The following is a 19007-nucleotide window of genomic DNA, read 5'->3' as shown; positions in this document are numbered from 1 at the left end:
TTAAGCCACTAGTGTGCTGGCGGCTGGGATCTGTACCGGGTACAGTATCGCGATTTAATGGCAAGTTTGACGTTAGAAATTACACTATAACTCAGCGCCGGTAGATGATGATAAAGTTGCAACGAGAGGTTGCAGACAATGTCACCTCCAAATCTGATTGTCACATTCTGGCAGGTCCTCACCAAAGTGTATTCCTTCGCCATAAATGACCATATTGTGCGAGATTACAAGCTCATAAGCACTGAATCCAATGCAACCGCGTGAGATTAATCAACTTTCACACCGAATGGAACTTCAGTCTAAGCGAAGTGTACCTAATTTAGATGAAACGAGCAATACATGCGCAACAACCACGCGACATCTTGAGGCATGAATTGTCTCTGCCGAGCGAGAAACTTACGCGCCCTGTTTCGCCTCAACCAGAGCTCCACGAATGTTTTGCCAGCCTTGAAACATCAATGATCGAATCCAAGTCGCATCCCAGCACTCGGTCGGATTGGTTTCTGGAATGAGCATCGTGTGATTCTAGTATACTGAGATAAGAATTGATGAATCATGTAAAAGTCTATCATTACGATATAAAATCTATATCGTGCCGTGTAGGCTTATGCATAAGCTTGTTAATAAGCCTTGAATGTATGTCATGTCCGAAAGTCGGGTGAATGCACCCGTAGAAAAGAAAAGCCAACACGCGTTTGGTGCGGAATGAATCAAGGTCCCCCAGCTGACTCGTCGTCAATGCTACTCGCTACTCCAAACGCCTTGTTTTGATGCCGATGCTATGTAATGAATGTCTAGTAGAACTGAGAAATGTTAGCGATGGTCTGTAGTGTGAAACAGCGGGCGGGAACTTACCAGATTGAATGTCCAGAGGAGGACGAGGAGACCAAGCATGCGGAGCTTGAGGTTGTTGGCCCACGAGGACTTTGAGGGCATGTGTCTCGTAAAGCCAGAGAGCATGTTTCCACTCATGAGAGGCTCCGCGTCAGCCTTGGCCTCCACGTCGTATTGCTCCTCTTGCTCCTGGGCAGCCCAGTCCTTGGTCAGAAGCTTGACCATTCCACCAGTAGCGTCGGCAACGCGGGAGCTTATCCACAAGAAAACAGGAACGATGATGATCAGAGACCTCCAGCGGTCGCAGAGGAGGCTACCGTCACCCTTGAAGGTGTCAAGCAGGAGAAGACCCTTGGTATCGGCAGCGAGAAGGATGTGGAACTGAAGAGTAAAGGTCTCGAGGGAGCATCGGCCAATCCAGGCGAAAGTGCGAGAGTACCATGTACGAGCGGCGGGGAACATGTTGCGAGCAGCGATGAAGCCCATGATGGGGATGAAAGAGAAGACGGGGTGAAGGGCAGTGTAGTCCTGCTTACTCTCGGCGCTGCTGACAGCAATCCACCAGTACAGGGGAATGGAGAGAATACCAGCGACACCAGCCAGGCCATAAGACTGGGTGAGGATCTTGTTGTACAACTTGGTTCGGACGGAAGCGACACCCATGATGATACCGACGTAGACAATGAGACCATCAAGACCGAGACGGAACTGCCACTCGTGAAGGTCCCACTCAATTCGGAAGACCAAGTTCAAAGCATCGAAAACCCACTGCAGGACGGGTGTGTATAGCATAGCTCCGGGGCAGATGGCTGCAGAAACCGCAATCTTGCCCATGAGCGCCCAGGTGTTGTCGTTGTATTTCTGGCCAATTGCGAAAAGGGCGTAAATAATGAGGAACCAGAAGCTGACGAGGGGAGCGAAGTAGTAGAACATGTAGTCGGTATTCATGAAGAAGGGCAACGCGCAGCTGAGGAGGTTAAGACGGAGAAGAACGGCGGCGACACGCTTGAAGGAGAAGTCCTTCTTGGAGCTGAAGAAAACACCATGACCGAAACCAGTCTGGAAGAGATAGGCGGCAACGAGGAGACGGATACCGACGTAGATGTTGAGGTCGCGCGAAGCACCTGTCCAGTGATACACGAGGATAAGAGCCTGCATCCATCCCTTCCACTCATCGGTCTGGTCACGGGACAAAGGCTTCGCGTCGTCGAGAGTCGCGGGGGAGGCAGTAGGGGCGGCGCCGGGTCGAGGAGGGGGAGGCTTGGACTTGGTCATGAAGGCAAAGCCGACGATGAAGCAGAGAGCGGACATGAGGTTAAAGTCGAACATGCTGTACTCCTTAGAACCCTTGGCGAAAGACTGTGTTCGATCGGCCCAGTAGCACGCAAGGAGACCAGTAACGAAGGTAGCGACATCGAGGTTGAAGATGGCCCACTTGGGAGCCTCGCCAGATCGAAGAGCAAGAATCTCGGTGATGGCAGTACCGCCGACGTAGAGAATACCAAGTGTGACGAGTATAATCTGGACGAAAGACTTCTGGCCATAGTCAGTGCAGCAAGTGCGGTCATAAGGATAAGACTTCTGGATGTCGAGCTTGGCATTGCATCGAAGGTTGAGAAGGATCTGGGCCTTCATCTCAGCAACACTGTCGGTGACATGGAAGCCATTCTCGTGGTCGCCGATAGCATCCTGCTGGTCATACGACAAAGCGGGGAAAGACCACAGCATGGGAATGCCAGACTCTTGCTCCTGTGTCTTGAGGAACTCATCAATCTCTTCGACCTCACCAGGTTGCGAGGCGACACCAGTCTTGCGGTAATCGGGGAGCATGTCGTAGAAGGGCGGGGCAATCGGTGCCCAGAACACTTCGTTGCCAATTCCATCGCGAGGGTCCATGGGTCGGTTACCGAAAGGCTCAAAGTCCATGTTGGAAGCGAGCTCGGACATGTTGTTGAAGGCGGCCTTGAACATGGGAATAGACTCCTCCTTCTCAAAGCGGGCGGCGAACCAAACTCCCATTCCCATGAAGGCCAGGGCGGGGCCTTTTTGCTTGTTGACGGGGACCTCGTTGATCCTCTCTTCGTGGTAGAGGGTGAGTTCATTGCGGGCGATGGCGCTGTCGTTGCCAAATGGATCCCAGATCTCCTTGAGTCGAATGCCGCCGAATTCTACATCGTGGCTTTCGTGCTTCTTGCTGTTTGCTCGTACTTCCTCGGCCTTTTCTGCGTCGAGCTGTCGCGATGTTAGCGATTGTTAGTCATGCAATTAAACATTGACCAAATGATTCGACAACACATCTACAATTCAATTATCATCGACTTACCAGACGGGCCATGCCATAAAAGACCTGTCGAGTCGTAGAGTCACCGACAAAAAGCATGTGTCGACCCTCCATGCACTCCTCAATCTCCTCCTTCTTGTACTTGTGAATCATACATCCGGGAGGCTGCCAGTTTGTGAAAGGCGCTCTGCTTCCATTCTCTGCAGGAGTATTCAACCAGGTTCCATCATTAAGCAGAGCCTTACAGCGATATGGATCATCGCTCAGTTGAAGCTGATTGACGGCGATGCCTAAGATGACGACCAGCGTCAAGCCGAGGGCCAGCACCCGGTTAAGCGCAACACCGGAAGTTGGGAGTGCTGCGCCTATTGTCATTGCGACGATTTATTTTTAGTGGCGATGAGTAACGATTGTTTGTGGCGCCTAGCGCGGCGAGCGAATGACGAAAAGGAGAAAAAGAATTCGTTATGTTGAAGATGAAACCATCTGAAGGATAAAATCCAAAATGGCGATGGACGTTGACGTTGGTGGAGTTTTGTTCAAGGGAGCGAGAGACAGACAGACAGACTGTTGGAATGCAAAAGAGCCAGAAACAAGAAAAAGAAACTGAGACAATAAACAATGGAAAGTTCAAGACAAGCGTAAGGAGGGACTTGACTTGCGTTTTGCGTTTGCGCGAGAGGGAGACGGACAGACGATCACTTTGAAACGATGAAAAAGATCTACTGTGAGGCGTATATGAGGTAACAATACGCGTAAGTCTTCTGGAGTCTACAGGCCTGCAATTGCCCTACGGATGCCCCTGATCGGCAAAGCAAAAGCTGGCATGACCCTCGCAGGGGTTCCAGTTCCACAGTCCGCAGAAAGAGGACCATGTCAGGGTGTCACTTTGGTGGAGAAGACTGTGTGAGGGCAGCGGCAGCGGCGCCAGATAAACAAGTCTGTCCTGTCCGCATGCGGTTACAGTACAAAGGTAAGGTGATTTAGCACGTTGATGAATTATCGTCAATAGTCTCGCAACGGCGTGGTGCTGGCCCTTGCCTCGTGATACTGACTTTGCTGCTTTAAGGTTGTTTCTTTTAAGGTTGTGGGGGTCTAGAACCCATCAATAACGCCAAGTCTCTTCTCTCTCAGTAAAGAGGCCAATCTCTCTCACGCTGTGTCTGCCCCTTACAGCTCCAGCGCTGACCCCTGACGCTTTAATCTCTTGGCTAAGAGCGCTAGAAGCTGGGGTGGCTGGCTGAGTGGAAATTCGCAACACGCCGTTTGCAGTGGTTATCGCTAATTGGAATGTGATGGAGCACCAACTAACTAAAACCTAAAGGAACGGGGAAAATTACTTTTCTTTTGCCCCGAGATGCAACGCTCAAGCGAACATTTTATGGTCTGCTAAACTCAAAAACTCAAAAACTCAATCTTTCACCCCTTGGCCTCGATAAAGAGAGGCCAAAAAGCTTGAAGGGATTAAGGTTACAGAGGTGTCTAGCCCCAAACGAGGCAAGCTGCCGGCCAATGCCTGTCCTGTCGCTTGAGTCTTGACCACGGACGGACAAGTGTCTCAATCAGTTGTTGCGTCATTTGTGAAGCGCTGGTTTGGCGTTGTCTCCCCCTGTAATGCCCTCCCTTACAGGGGGTTTCGTCCCCTGGAACTTTGGTTCATGATCTGAGTCTGAGTCTTGGTACAGATAACAACCACACGAGGTGGGTGGATTTAATTACATTACATCCTGCGGGATTCCGGTGATATATATATATAGTATACCCACCGCCTCATATTGGCGAAATGCGTGATTCTCATGTCAGCGACTTCGAATGTTATAACTCATCTTGGACGTGAGACTCTGAAACCGGAAGCCCCCACTGATTCTTGGTGTGGCGGTAGTTTTTCCGCCGATCGTGCGACAATCAGGTTTTTCTGGTCTCGCGGCAAATAAACAAGACAAGGACAAGGAAATTCCGGAATTAGATGGAGAATGGCAAAATGAAGAGTTGCCAAAACTCAATATTGCTCCTCAACGTAAGGTCGTAAGCGAAGCTGGTGGAGTTGAACCTCGAGAAGGATGGGCCCTCGGATTCCGATTGACGATTTCGGGCTAAGGGATGAGTGAGTGAACTTGGCAGCGCACTACGCAAAGCTTGGCGATTGAGTTTCTTTGACGGCGATTTGAGGCAACAGTTTAACCTTATGCTCGTTGATGTGCAACTGCCGCGATTAGTGGCATTGAATCTGATAATTCCGATGCTGACCGCCAACTTGCATTGGTTGCCGGCAGGGCTCGACCTGGTGAAGCAATTAGCCTGATCTTGGACCAGGATGGGGTTCTGTGAGAACATCGTCATTTTCGCTGCGGGCCTCCTCCATCCTCGGCTACGCTCAAGAAATCTTGAATGCATCCGTCGATAAGTATTGTAGATCAGCATCTGCGATGGGACATGATGGAATTGTGTCTACGGAGTAACTGCTACCACTTAGTTGCTGCTGTGCACTACACCATACTGATGTGATCTGCTTGTGTTTGTGCGTGGTTTTTGCATCATTGAGTTGCTGTCAACGGCAGATTGACTCAGTGACTTCTATTCGGTCAACCTGCACACGGATGCCCGAAAACGGTCAACTAACAGACCACGTTAATAGAAACCGCGCAATGAAGAGTTTATTGGCGATTTTATTACATATTCTGTCGCTGCGATAATTTGTAATTAGAGAATCCCACATCCCGTGCCGTTGTCTTTTCCACTATAGGGTAGCTTGATTTGGTTCAGCTAAACGCGTCACCTTCATTGACAATCAAGATTCGAATGACGAATGCCTTCATCAATTTTCTGGGTTGTGTACATAGCTTATTATTTACGATAAAGCACCGGCGATTGCTCATTATCTAACATAAAGTTGCGATTTCGGACTGTTCTCATCAATTATGTCTCACGTGAGTCAGCACATGACTTGTAGCAATCTTATCAATATCTAATCAGTGATAGACAATCTAATCGTAAGCAGCTTATCTTATCAAGCAGCTAAGTCATCTTTCACAACAGTTACAACTTACAGCACCATATCTGCTTGTAGATGCTATTTATGTGACCACAAATTGATATAATAGGATTACAGTGTCTTATAAGTCAGACTTAATTCCGTTGATATGCCATGGTTGGCACGTTGCTGGAGATCATGAGTCAAGTTGTCTGCACTTCCCAACAGAGTCTCCTCACAGAAACAAGCCAACAACTTCAAGCTCTGTAAAGGCATAGTGATATAATATAAAGATAAATCCGAGTTTCTAGATAGCTCCTGGAGCTAGAATCTGATATGGTAGGAAAATATGGCGTTATATTCTTGCCAAGACAAAATCCTCAGACTGTTGCCTTGTGATTGTTCAGTCGTCGTAAGTGAGAGTGTACTAGTGGTAAGCAATTTAACTTGAAATGCAGCATGCTGTTGATGTTACATCAGTATTGAACGTGAAATTGATATGAAGACAGCAAGCGTTGTCTCATGAGTTGACTAACCTTGAAAACTACAGTGGCCGCATCAGCTTCTTCATGGGGAAGACCTCACTTCAAGTCATATGAACAGTACTCGAAGCTGTAAGATAAACCTTGAGGCTGCAGGTGCATTAATATTTAATCTAGAATAATTTGTATTCTATCGAATTCTGCAGCCAACTTTGGCTTGATAAACAACCAATAGCACCGGCTCTGGGAACCAACAGCTGGAGATGCAGGCCGATGCTTCGATTCACATGCAAGTTCATCATGATCCACGGAAACTCACCGAAGTGGCTGGTTGCTGGTCGACGCAATTAAATTCGACTTACAGATGATCAATCCTCCCGAATTTGAGACTAATTGTGCGTCGTGTGAGTTAAATGGACTTACTGGGTACCTTAAGTTAACAGGAAAATCATCTATATCATTCATTCTGACTTTCCTTTCTTCATTGACCGCGTGCAGACTGTGATCAAACTTTTTAGAACAGACTTTGGAAGGTTGGAAGAGGAAAATAAAGAAAAGTCTGAGATCAAAGGTCACAGCCAGATATGAGAGGCACGAGTTGTGACGTCCTAAATGCGGAAGGCATATGTTCTGTGCCACAGGATGCAACGGAAGATCTCCATCTTGCATAAAAGATAATCACTATGAATGCCACCTTAAGTCTTAATTTAGACCTGACCATTCAACTCAAAGTGGAAAGCCAGGGTTCTTCAGAGTCTGAACAGACTGTGATTAAGGTCAACGTCTTCTGATAGTTAGTCTTTCGAAAGTTGAAATCACTTTCCTTGGTATTCTGAAGTTTCACAGAAACAGAGCCAACTAACCTCTATGACTTCCCCTCATAGGATATCAAAGAGTGTCCAGTGTCAGCTGAGAGATGCAGACAGACTCTGGGTAAGGCACAGGTAGTCCCTGCATAATAAGCATAAGTCAACCACCAAGTTATAAGCAATGCGGTATAGAACCCGTCTTCTCTCACGCATGATCAAGAAGCACACCATCGGGATGCAACACCACAATCAGCTTAATCAATTGCTTAATTTCGCGGGCAATTGCTTCATCGGGCCCAAGTCCCCATGGCTGCAGAAGTTGGTTGAGCAACATCGCCGCTGAGCCCTTGCTCTAGCGAATCCTTCAGCCAATGTAACCAACCCATTTCGTCACATTAGTCGTCATAATCCCTCAATTCAGATTCCGTCACAGCCCTAATGCGCACACATGCAACTCCATCGCATGCTTTTCACCGTGACAGCCGCGGCCAAAGATGCCGCAATCCTTGCAACGCTGACATGTCTCCCCACATAATATCGTAGATTGCCAAGTTAAGATCAGCCACTTAGACAAAAAGCCCGCGAACTACCAAGAGGTTACCCCATGGGGATATGGGCTCATAGACGTTGGTCGTCGACAACACGGGGCTGAGTTCCTCTTTGAGGATAGATGCGGGGATACAGGTTGGGATTACACGAGGCCACCACCGTAGCCTTCCGAAAGGCACAGCAAGAGAAAACCCCAACTTGCATGTGAAGTGTCGGTATGGACAGTACTTAAAGACGGGGTAGCTCTTGAGACACGAAGAGTTTCTCCTTGGCAGATCTTGCAGTTCAATTGACCAATCGATTACTCGTTGCATCAAGCTCTCAGACAATATGCGTCTCAGCCTTCTCCCCTTGATTGCCCTCGCTGGCTCTGCCTTCGCATCTGGAGATTCTATCTCGACAGCCATTGATAACATCTCCAATGCCACGCTTGCTCTCAACAAGACCATAGCGACGTGGCCGCAGACCCTCCTCGGTGCTCTGCCTATCACTACAAAGTCAACACTGCTCCTCACCGAGATCCACACGGGCTTTGTGATCGCTCGCGAGTCTGAGCCTCTATCTCTCGAGGAAACCCTCCAAGTCGCAAAGGCTACATCTGAGCTCAGCGCCGACGTCGAGCTCACCATCAACACTATCATTGCCGCCAAACCCAACTTTGACAGACTACAAGTCAGCCCCGTCATCCTCCTCAACCTCAACCTACAGCGCGCCCTTAGCCAAGACTTTTCCGAAGCAGTCATATCCAAGGTCCCCAAAGACCTCCAAGGAAACGCAAAAGCACTGGTACAAGGAATCGACGACAGTTTTGCAAGGGCTATAAGCAAGTACAGCAAACTACGAGGTTAGTTGGGAAATGAGGGACGAGTAATGAAATGAGTGATAGACGCGCGACGACATAATTACCTTTCTTGGGAGGCCATTTTAGCAGAGATTTTAATTTTACCATGAGTTGTCGAGTACGTAATACCAAACCAACCTACGGATAGAACGAGAGGAATTGATCTGTCAGATTTGAGGGAATTTGTTTATACCAATTGAGGAAGTTGAATATGTGAATGCCGAGGCAGATGTTTGACACGTGAGGATGTTGGTGAGGAGAAGCCGGGTTCGACGTCGACTAGAACCAGGAACCGGTCGGGGACTAACCTATCAAAGCTAGAGATTTGCATTGATACTACCCAATGAAGAAGACATAAAACGGTCAACCCATGTTATGCAATTCGAATTGTGAAATTGCACATTATCAAGAAATTGTTCGTCTCTGTTATCCTTGTAAATTCTATGTATGAATGCGGCGATCTCGGTCTTGCCGTGAGGTTGATTAGTCGGAGTAATTGATGCTCGCGATCCAATCAGATTCCTCGGAGCTCATACTTATTCAGTCAAGCCCAGATGAATCTTTCAATCTCACTGTCCTGTGTTTCCGTATCATCTCCGTCATCAGACTTCTCATTGCCCTCACGACGTCTCCACTTCTTGCCCATGACCTCTTTGAACTCTCCAACATCTAACTGCCCATCCATGACTTTCTTAGTAAATGGACGGACAAACTTGACACTTTCGAGAGGTCGTAGAGTGGCCTCAACATCTGGGGCAACGAAGAGAACAGCACTGAGTCTTCGAACACCAGGAGTTCTTCTGACTCGATGACGGGTTGCTCGGATATTGCCTCCACTGAGAATCACAGCGCACCAACCGGCAAGGACAACCGTTGCGTCGCCAGGGACAGGTACCCAAAGACCGGGCTGCTCGGCGTCTTCAATTTGGAGCCCTGATGTTCCGTCTTGGAAGATAATGGTAAAGGTGCCATAGTCTGTATGGGCACCGCAACCATTGTCACTAGTCGGATCGGCAGTATCCGTGTTGTAGTCACATAGACGGTAGTTGAGATTACCAGTCTTGTGGACTTGACCCAGATCAGCGCCGATAAGCCCATGCATGATGGACATAATCTGGGCGACGTAGGTGCTGTTGACCTCTTCAAAGAAGTCCAGGACGTCATTGAACCCGTCTCCGGCCAGTTTCTCGCGCAAGGTCTCCGGGATGCGTCCATTACGAGATGGCGACAGATCAATGGTGAACTTCTGATCAGAAGTGGCATTGTTCATCGCAGCTGTCTTGAAGATGCCCCGCTTGGGATACGCAGCATTGAGAGATGATGCATTCTCAGGATTGGCCCGAAGATGATCAAACAGACGCCGAATGGCATCAAAGGGTGCTTTGATATGGGGCTCAAAGGAGAAGATGGCAGAACTGGAGCTAAGTGCCTGCACCGAAGCGTCCACGAGAGGGCTTGCGTTGATGGCAAGGGGAGTGGGAACAGCTGGTTCAACTCCATGGGAGCTCAGAGAAGCAGCCGTGGTGGCCATGGTGACAGGATGTTTTGAATGTAAAGTGGTAATGAATGATGAGAGTTGAGGGGATCTAGAGACTGCGTCGTCATCTTCAGAAGTGCGGGGAAGATTGCGGGGTGGAACGTTGGACGTGAGGCTGGGAACTGATTGGCGTTGGTGATAAGGTTGGTATCACTCCAGTACTTCTTGGGGTTTGATTTGTCGGGTAAACATAATTGTTTCCGAGACCTCTTGCGGTTTTACCGTGATCGACTGATGAATCCACAGACAGACAGACTATCGCAACAGACGAGCATTAGCATCCACTGATCAGCGACACTATAAACGAGAAAGCTGGCCAGGCAGCAGATGTCCTAGGCTGGTCAAAGAAGGAAACCCAAAAGCAACCCAACCAAGGAGGCAAACGAGCTGCCGCTACGAGCCAGTAATTGGTCCCATGAACCCTCACTAGGTCTCCTTTACATCGATTTCTCAGTCCAGTAGCACAGGAACGCGGTCTTGGCAATCGATCATCGCTGGGCTGAAAAGGCCCAGAACCAAACTTGGCGATCCAGCCCAAGCCACCAGCTTCATTTCCAGGGCCTCGGGTTCGTCCACGTCGTAGGGAGCCAACTCAAAGCGGGATAAGCTCGCTAGGGATGCCACTAGTTTTCAGCTTAATGGGTACCTCTTCAGCCCTGTGGATGGTCTCAAACCAACGTGCCCGGGCATTCTCCAAGATGGTGCTCGTGTTCAAAGCAGAAATAGTCCAGCAGGGCAAGACAAATCGTCAGGGAGAAACAAGTTTCCAAGCGATGCACCATAAAACAAAAATATGGGGTAATAGCGCCGGATCTACGGATACGGTACTATCGATCTCAACATCTGCTCGTTGATCTCCGTTTTAGACAGGAGATTAATGCGCTACCCCTGTCAGACCGTTTGGTCCAAGGGGATCGAGCCCTTGCGGCTGAATTATAGTTTCATAGTTGGCGCCCTACCTCAGGCACAAGGCGAAGCCACACAACGGCATACTCCGTTTTGCCCTTTCCCCTCAAGAATATCGTCGGGTCCTCGCGATGCCGGATCTTCGTGGCTGCGAGAGTGGTGGTATTGAAGGGATGCTGTGGCGTGTTTGGTCGTTGCGATGTTGATGAGCAGGACTGAGGGGTTCATTTGGGCAGCATGCGCGCACAGATTAATACTGAAATTTGATGTCCTTGCGTTCCAAGTTATTGAAAGCATTGAGGATTCTTGTCTCTCTTTTGAAAGGCGGCCGCTCGATCCCTCAACGCAGCATCATCTCAGAAGTCGTACCATCCCTGCTTAAGCTGGAGCACTTAGACTCTTAGATGCAGACAAACACGTTGATGACGATGATTTGATGTTGTTTTCTTCTTTCAAAAGAGGGTCAATAGCGACGCCTTCTCGTCAACATTAAATCATTCCCTCCTGCAGTAAGCACCTATCAGCGCCTCACCCCCTACACCACATCAAAGTGGCTTGACCACTATTCGACGCCGTCTTTGCGTCTTGCCGTTAACTTAGTTATCGCTCTTGCCGTTTCAGGTAGAAGCAAGCGAATACTAGTTTGCATGGCTGCATCTGAGGGCGAGACCTCAGCCTTGATCCCCTTTCTCGGGACCGATGGCTTGATCATCTTGATGTTGGGTGTCGGTGGTATATAAGGTTTAGCGAGACCACAGATCTCAGAGACATAACCCAGTTCACAATCTAAGACAATCGTTTACTACCCATCATGAAGCTAAGCCTCACCCTCGCAGGCCTCATTGGCCTCGCCGCTGCCTCGCCGTTCTCAGAGCATGATACCTCTGGTGGCCTCATACGTCAGTATATCATCTAACCCTCAAACGCTGCGACTGACTCTTGCAGGCCGAAACGGAAAATGTAACTGGAAGGACCAGCACTGCTGCGCTATCCCCGACAAGTACAAATACTCTTCTCCCTCCGACCCCAAGAACTACTACGGCTACGGTCGCACTATCTACGTCAAATCCGGCAAGAAGATCCAAGACGCCATCAAGAAGGCGTCTCCTGGTGATCGCATCATCGTTGAGGCTGGTGAATACCCTGAGCAACTCGTCATTGACAAGGATGGTATTCAGCTTGAAGGCCGTGGCAATGTCCGCCTCGTCAAACCCAACAAGTACAAGCGCAATGCCTGCACTGGCCTTACTCAGGATGAGAAGAAGAATGAGCTCCAGGCTGGCATCTGTATCACTGGCTACAAGGTCCAGACAACTGAGTACAAGACTGAGCATAAGAGAGTCACTTCTGTCAAGAGACCCGTCAAGGGAGTGTCAGTCACTGGCTTCAGTGTCAGTGGATTCTCTGGCATCAACATCGCCATCATCGGCGCTAAAAATACCCGCATCACCAAGAACAAACTCACTGATGCTCCTGCGTATGGTGCGCTCACCCTTGGTTCCGTCAACACCGTCTTCCGTGAGAACGTCGTCACCACCACTGCTGGCGGCTTCATCGGTATCTGCCAGGACAACCTGTCTGATGTGCAGACTGTGAAGAACGACATTTCCGCCCATCTCATTGGTGTCTGCGTTCAGACCAACAGTGCATTTATTGGGTACAACACCCTCCACGACAACTGCATCGGCATCTTTGTCGATCCTGGTGTGAAGGATGCCAAGATCGTGCACAACTACGTTGGCCCAACTCCTGCTGCGTGCGGCAAGACTTCCTCTGGTATCATTCTTGGTAGCGCTGTCGGAACTCTTGTCCGCGACAATACTATTGAGGGACAGCGTGGTAGTGGCAACGGAGGAGCCGGTGCAGGAGTCGGCATCCTTATCTACGACGATGCTTGTGTTGCTACTCCCGAACAACCCGTTTCTCTTTCTTGCATTACTCTCGGCGGTAAAGCCCCCAAGGCCAACCATAACATTATCATTCGAAACAACCTGAAGAATAACGACAACGATATCCTGAACTTGAGCGAGGGAGCTGGCAATATCATCAAGTGCAACACTTGCGAGAATCCTGCCAATATCCAGGCCGGACAGTGCAAGAAGCCTTAAGAGTTTTGATTTGCCTAGTTGTTGGTGATATGAAGGCTGTATTTTGAAGGTTCGCGATGAATGTTTGCGAGCAAAGCGTGAAGAAGGGGGTAATGGGTAGTGATTTGGGTTATTGGTTGAAAAAAAGGGCATGTCATTCGACTGACCATATATTCTATTCTACTTTCAATGAATATTACTTCCTGTCCGAGTTGACATATCTGACTGTCTGATATGAGAGTGCGCCCTCTTGTTCTGACTACGGACAGATCAAGTGACGTTTCGTCGAGTTCACTTGATAGATCTTGTTCTTGTAGATATCAAACTCGCGAGAGGATTCCGACGCGCGTCAACAATTGCATCATTATGTCAAAATCGAGAAGGTCGCAATCGGTCAACTCGTGATTCGTCTAGTGTTGGGCATTTTTGTGGTGCCATGATGGATGGGGCTCTTGTCGTATGCCGAGACTTCAGCCCTTGTCCACTTCACAACAAGAATGAATGATTTTCGCATAAGCTTCCGAAATATAGCTTGAACTTGGTCGTATCGCTCCTTGCTCCGTAGTAAATCGCCGATTTGCTTACAATGGTCTTGTCATTCAGTCAATGCCGACTTGGCGTAAAATACAGCGAGGACTGCTTGGGCGATTGCTGAAATCTTGTTTTTGGGACAGCTTCGTAGTTGGACTAATGAGATCTGACATGTGGTCAGCCACAGCATCAGCCACCATCCTCTAGCATCTCGACTGTTTGAGCTTTCAAGGTTATTTACAGCTCTAAAGTTTAACTGATAGAGTTATTACTTTAGTGCAGCATAACCTCTAGGCCAACAAAAACGTTGTCCGCTCTTCAGTCTGACATCAGTTGACCTGCTCATCAATGAAACTCTGTAATCTTTGCCCAGACAGAACATCACGGACTTACGCTCCGGTACAAACTATGAGCTAAACACTGAATCATCAGCACAAATTAGCAGGTTTCAGGAGCCTTGGCCAAGCATCGATCGATGCTCATTCCCGTGTTATTAGCCAGAACAACACAGATCGTCAAAATCAAGCCACACTTGTCCCAAGCCAAGACACATCCCTTGTCCAACTGCCAAGGCCATGATTGGTTGTCCGGCACGAAACTGCCGCCTGCAAGCCCGCTCGGCATGAGTCTGCCGTCCAAGGCTCACTTTTTCCTGGAGAAAGAGGATTTTGAGCAATGACGTCGACTGTGGCTTTACGTAGCGAAATGAATCTGCATGCTGTGACAGGTGCAGACAGGGCCTACAGGGCCTACAGGGCAGCGCTGTTGCTGTGTTATTGGTGCTGGCGTGAAACGTTTGAATGACGTTAGTGACGTCAACAGCTTGAATCGCGATGTCGCGTGTCACAGTCGCTCTCTCTCCACGGATCTATAGAAGAGCGAGCAGCCTCAATTGTTTGTGAACGGCAGGACAAGAGCCAGCAAAGTTCTTTCAGTACCTATTAATTTTGGGTACAGAGCCACTCAATCTGTGGTCGGCTTTTCCTTCAACATCATTATCTAGCATCACCAAATCGCCAAACATGCCTTTCTTCCGTCGAGAAAAGTCCCCTCACCGGGCTTCGCCTGGTACAAAGACCCGTCACCACCAAAAGGCGGTTCACGACCCTCTCCCCATGTCGAGACGCCCTACTTTCGGACAGTGGCTCAAGGGAACATGGCTTGATATTGTCACCATGGCCTGTATGGGCGCTATCGGTCTTGGTGTAAGTCTCGATCGCTTCAAACTCAATTACCTTTCTAACAAATCTTTAGGTCTACTTCGCAAAGCCTGCCCCCGCCCGATCGTTCCCCGTCACCTTTTCCGATGGCGAGATTGTCTGGCCCGAGTACGGATATCCTCTCCGAGGCGAGATCGTTCCTATCTGGGCCGCTGCCCTGTTGGCTGCTCTTGTTCCCATCTTCGTCTTCCTGGTGATGCAGATCCGCATCCGCTCATTCTGGGATGTCAACAACGCTGTCATCGGTCTTCTCTACTCCCTCATCACCGCCGCTGTCTTCCAGGTCTTTGTCAAGTGGCTCATCGGTGGATTCCGACCTCATTTCCTTGAGGTCTGCAAGCCCGACATGGCTCGCGCTCGCACCATGGGAGGATACAACAACAAGGGATATCTTCAGCTTTACTACACCCCCGACATTTGCACTGGCGACAAGAGCGAGATCAACGATGCTCTTGAGTCTATGCCCAGTGGTCACACCACTGCTGCCTTTGCTGGCTTTGTCTACCTGTACCTTTACCTCAACGCCAAGCTCAAGGTCTTCTCCAACTACCATCCATCCATGTGGAAGCTCATTGTCACCTACGCCCCTCTTCTCGGTGCTGTTCTCATCGGTGGCGCTCTCACTATCGACAAGTATCACCACTTCCACGATGTCCTTGCCGGTGCCATCATTGGAACCGTCTTTGCTTTCTCCGCTTACCGAATGACCTACGCCGCTGTCTGGGACTGGCGCTTCAACCACATCCCCCTCAACCGTGGCGTTCCTTTCAACTACTCCATGGGTGGCGCTGAGCTTGCTGACGCCGTCTTTACTCGCAAGGTCGGCTGGGGATCTCACGGTGGCAGCTCTCTCGGACATGGACACGGCCACGGCCACGGCCTGAAGAGCGATGGATCTGAGCACATGCATGGCAATGGATACAACAACGGTTCTATTCCCCGACGACCTGTTGGCACTGGCGCTCGTGGTGAGGAGATGGTTTGATAGAGTAATAAGTGGTAAATTCACATCTGGGGATGATTTAAAGGAGAAGTTTGGACGGCGAGTCATGAACTCGTGTACTTTTAATTGTTCGATTACGACTGTATGAACCTAATACCTTCACGGCCGAATAAAACCAATAAAATCTAAATATCTGACACTTGAACTATGGGAATGGAGATGCTCTTTCTGGCTCGGATGTCATCGTTGAGAGTAATGTTCCTGCTCATATCTCCAGCTTTATGACATCTGACTTCCATCACAAGTCGCCTTTACCAAAACCTACCCTCTAGTAGTCACTATTTGCGTCGCGAGCTGAATGATGCACGGCATTGTAGTGGCTATCTCAGACGCTGAGATTTGATATCTTGAACCACGTTAATGTTGCCTGTTGCCTGTTCCTCTCACCGTTTCACTGGATGAAGTGTACTTTTTGGAATTGAGTCATATGATTTAATTCATTGAGATCCACCGAAGCTCTACTTTTGACAGCTATTTGTCTTACGAGTAATACACTTTATACCCTGACCTTCATGATTATTTGTTTAACGGTCGCTATGCTTAGCGCGAGCCTCCTCCTCCTCTTGATCCATCTGCTGCTTCCACTCGCTCTTACTCGTGTTGTGTTCCATCTTCTTTCCAGGCATGCTGTCAGTCTTGCCTTTCTTCTTTTCAAGCTGCTCTGCATCTTCTCGTGCAAGCTCAGCATCGATTTCGGCACCTCGAGAGGGCTTATTGCAGTGCATGGTGGCCTGGGCAAGTAGTTAGATGCTTGTGTGGCACTTGAATAGCAGGGATTGTGGCAATACTTACTGCGAAGCCTGGTTCATGCTTCATACGGTCTGCAACTACCCTCTTGGTCTATGAACTTAGCCACTGATCTTATGCTTGAAATTGGGAACTTACGTCGGCCTCTTGGAGCTCATTCATTATTCCCTCTTTATGTACTAGAACCAGTTAGATAATGAAATGATTGAAGGGCTTGGAGAATTTACGGTAGCCCTCAGTATTGACGTTGGGGTGCGTGCGACCCTCCTCGCGAACTTCCTCTCTACTATAGTGGCGCTGGTCTCCGCCTTCATAAGAAGAAGGGTATCCGACATTTGATTGAGACATATTGATATTAATAAGCTTTGTTTGAGTTGATATTCGTCGAGTTGTTGACTGATACGAAGCATTGTTTGGCTTTCAGAGCTTGCACTATTTGTAGTGCTCACTAGCTGGATAGATGGGCCATCATCTGAACGTCATTCAGGGATCAGACACGGTCATTCTAATGTTTACGCAAGACGTCACTAAAGGACGGCATGATGTGTATTTGTAGTCATTTATGAAATGATAGACGTGGCTTGAGAGTCTACGTCTGATAAATACTACAGGGTGTTACGGTCGCCGTGCTAAGAAGAATTTCAATGTTGTTCGAACAACGAATGACTAATGACCACGAATTTATGCTAACGAGGGGGCGAGGTGAATGCTAACGAGCCAAACAAAAGAAAAGCAAAAGAAAAAAAAAATCTTGGTCTCGCAGACTCGTTCAAGATATTATAACCCTCCACAATGCTCTTGGCCAATTCCATTGTTGAGTTATTGCACTCAGCCCAGGGTAGCTAACCCCAGAAACCAAGATAAGATAAGATAAGACCTCCAAGATAAGGTATTGACAGCGGTGTCGGACGCATTGCCCTCACGTGATTGGGGAATTTTCTCCAGCCGCGTATCAATGTCTACAAATCACGCGTAAAGTGGTTGTGATTTCAGCGACCCTAAGTTGATATTGCCCTTTTGTTAATCTTACAAACCGCGGAGAGTCTATTCTGGCCGTCATGCCTTCTGACGAGGAGTCCCAAAGTGCCTTGCCTATAGAGCTCATGGAGCTCCAATTAGGTCAAATTGACCTCCTCATGGCGATGTATGCGTCGGATGATGCGATAGCCATAGACTCTGCGGCGTCTGGTTTGATTGAGAGATTGAGGGAATGGTGTGAAAGTGATGGGGAAGCCACCCCAAAGTTCTCAGAGACAGCCATAAATCTCCAGCTCAGGGTCGATGTTGAAGACGAAGATTCTTTATCAAGAACTCTACAGCTCACATTGACAGTGCCTTTGAAGTGTCAAAAAGGAGAAGGATCGCTAACAGAGCCACCGCCAATCAAGACCAGGATACAACAACCGGATTGGATGAGTAAAGGAGATGTTGCAAAGTTGAACACTGAGATTCCTGAAGAGGACATTCTTTCAGTTATTGAGCATATAAAAGATGCCGCATCTCAACACCTCTTACGTCTTAAGCAAGCAGAAATTGCAAATACTCCGATAGCAGACACATCGTTAGTTCGAGTTTGGTTCTACTTCCCCTCCATCAGCACAAGGGCAAAGCGAGATGACTTCATCAACTATGCACCGACCTACGGGCTCACTGGCTTTCTCCTAGCTGGGAAGCCGGGCATATTGTGTTTAGAAGGAGGATCGGTCGCCATTGATGACTTCATGAAGTTCATTAAGACAGAAAGTTGGGGTGATATTCCTGCGCATCACAAAAAGGTACGTCAATTGCGTGGATGGGCACGGGGAAGTCTGATAACAAGAGTAGGTCAGCGAGAGATATCGAGAGGAGGCGACGGATCTGAAGCGCGCATTTTCGGATATGCAAGAGATCACGGATATGATTGAGAAGAGAGGAGCGAGAGGGAATCGTGGTGATATGAAGGCCTTGGAAGCATGGCTGGTTGAGTGCGGACTTGGTGAAGCGTTCGGCAAGATTCTGATGTGAAAGGCAGCTCTTGAAAAGGCAGCCATAGAATGCAAGAGACATGAATGAACCATGAAAGCCTCTGTCTAAGGGCGACCTTTGAGAGACTTAGCACAGTGGGTTACACTTTGTACTTCATTCTCTGCCTTCCGGATCGTGAACAATTATAGACGGTCTGATCTTGCTACCTCGATAGAGTAAAAGACCAGAAGGTTATTGGCTTCCC

The 19007-nt window shown here is 48.7% G+C and overlaps 7 protein-coding genes across 7 annotated transcripts; 4 read left to right on the top strand and 3 right to left on the bottom strand.

The window, feature by feature from the left end:
* Window positions 1–794: 794 nt before the first annotated feature.
* FSUBG_1529 (o-acetyltransferase CAS1) lies at window positions 795–3490 on the bottom strand (the record flags this gene model as incomplete). The annotated part of the gene is made up of 3 exons (XM_036679205.1): window positions 795–803; window positions 856–3066; window positions 3158–3490. The coding sequence occupies 3 exons, from the start codon at window positions 3488–3490 to the stop codon at window positions 795–797; spliced, it is 2553 nt and encodes an 850-aa protein (XP_036543003.1).
* Window positions 3491–8256: 4766 nt separating this feature from the next.
* Window positions 8257–8775, top strand: FSUBG_1528 (uncharacterized protein; the record flags this gene model as incomplete). Its single annotated transcript, XM_036679204.1, has 1 exon — window positions 8257–8775. The coding sequence occupies one exon, from the start codon at window positions 8257–8259 to the stop codon at window positions 8773–8775; it is 519 nt and encodes a 172-aa protein (XP_036543002.1).
* Window positions 8776–9311: 536 nt separating this feature from the next.
* FSUBG_1527 (oxidoreductase 2OG-Fe(II) oxygenase family) lies at window positions 9312–10298 on the bottom strand (the record flags this gene model as incomplete). Its single annotated transcript, XM_036679203.1, has 1 exon — window positions 9312–10298. The coding sequence occupies one exon, from the start codon at window positions 10296–10298 to the stop codon at window positions 9312–9314; it is 987 nt and encodes a 328-aa protein (XP_036543001.1).
* Window positions 10299–12021: 1723 nt separating this feature from the next.
* On the top strand, window positions 12022–13318 carry FSUBG_1526 (uncharacterized protein; the record flags this gene model as incomplete). The annotated part of the gene is made up of 2 exons (XM_036679202.1): window positions 12022–12109; window positions 12156–13318. 2 exons carry the CDS (start codon window positions 12022–12024, stop codon window positions 13316–13318), a joined length of 1251 nt encoding a protein of 416 aa, XP_036543000.1.
* A 1532-nt stretch (window positions 13319–14850) lies between these two features.
* Window positions 14851–16033, top strand: FSUBG_1525 (diacylglycerol pyrophosphate phosphatase DPP1; the record flags this gene model as incomplete). The annotated part of the gene is made up of 2 exons (XM_036679201.1): window positions 14851–15033; window positions 15083–16033. The coding sequence occupies 2 exons, from the start codon at window positions 14851–14853 to the stop codon at window positions 16031–16033; spliced, it is 1134 nt and encodes a 377-aa protein (XP_036542999.1).
* A 542-nt stretch (window positions 16034–16575) lies between these two features.
* FSUBG_1524 (uncharacterized protein) lies at window positions 16576–17146 on the bottom strand (the record flags this gene model as incomplete). Its single annotated transcript, XM_036679200.1, has 4 exons — window positions 16576–16782; window positions 16844–16891; window positions 16937–16977; window positions 17026–17146. The coding sequence occupies 4 exons, from the start codon at window positions 17144–17146 to the stop codon at window positions 16576–16578; spliced, it is 417 nt and encodes a 138-aa protein (XP_036542998.1).
* A 710-nt stretch (window positions 17147–17856) lies between these two features.
* On the top strand, window positions 17857–18802 carry FSUBG_1523 (RWD domain protein; the record flags this gene model as incomplete). The annotated part of the gene is made up of 2 exons (XM_036679199.1): window positions 17857–18573; window positions 18623–18802. The coding sequence occupies 2 exons, from the start codon at window positions 17857–17859 to the stop codon at window positions 18800–18802; spliced, it is 897 nt and encodes a 298-aa protein (XP_036542997.1).
* Between the last annotated feature and the right edge of the window lie 205 nt (window positions 18803–19007).

This window comes from Fusarium subglutinans, assembly GCF_013396075.1.
Source record: "Fusarium subglutinans strain NRRL 66333 chromosome Unknown NRRL66333_c0000008, whole genome shotgun sequence".
Lineage (NCBI taxonomy): Eukaryota > Fungi > Ascomycota > Sordariomycetes > Hypocreales > Nectriaceae > Fusarium > Fusarium subglutinans.
The sequence above is the reverse complement of the archived record's forward strand: the minus strand, read 5'-3'. Positions and strand labels throughout refer to the sequence as shown.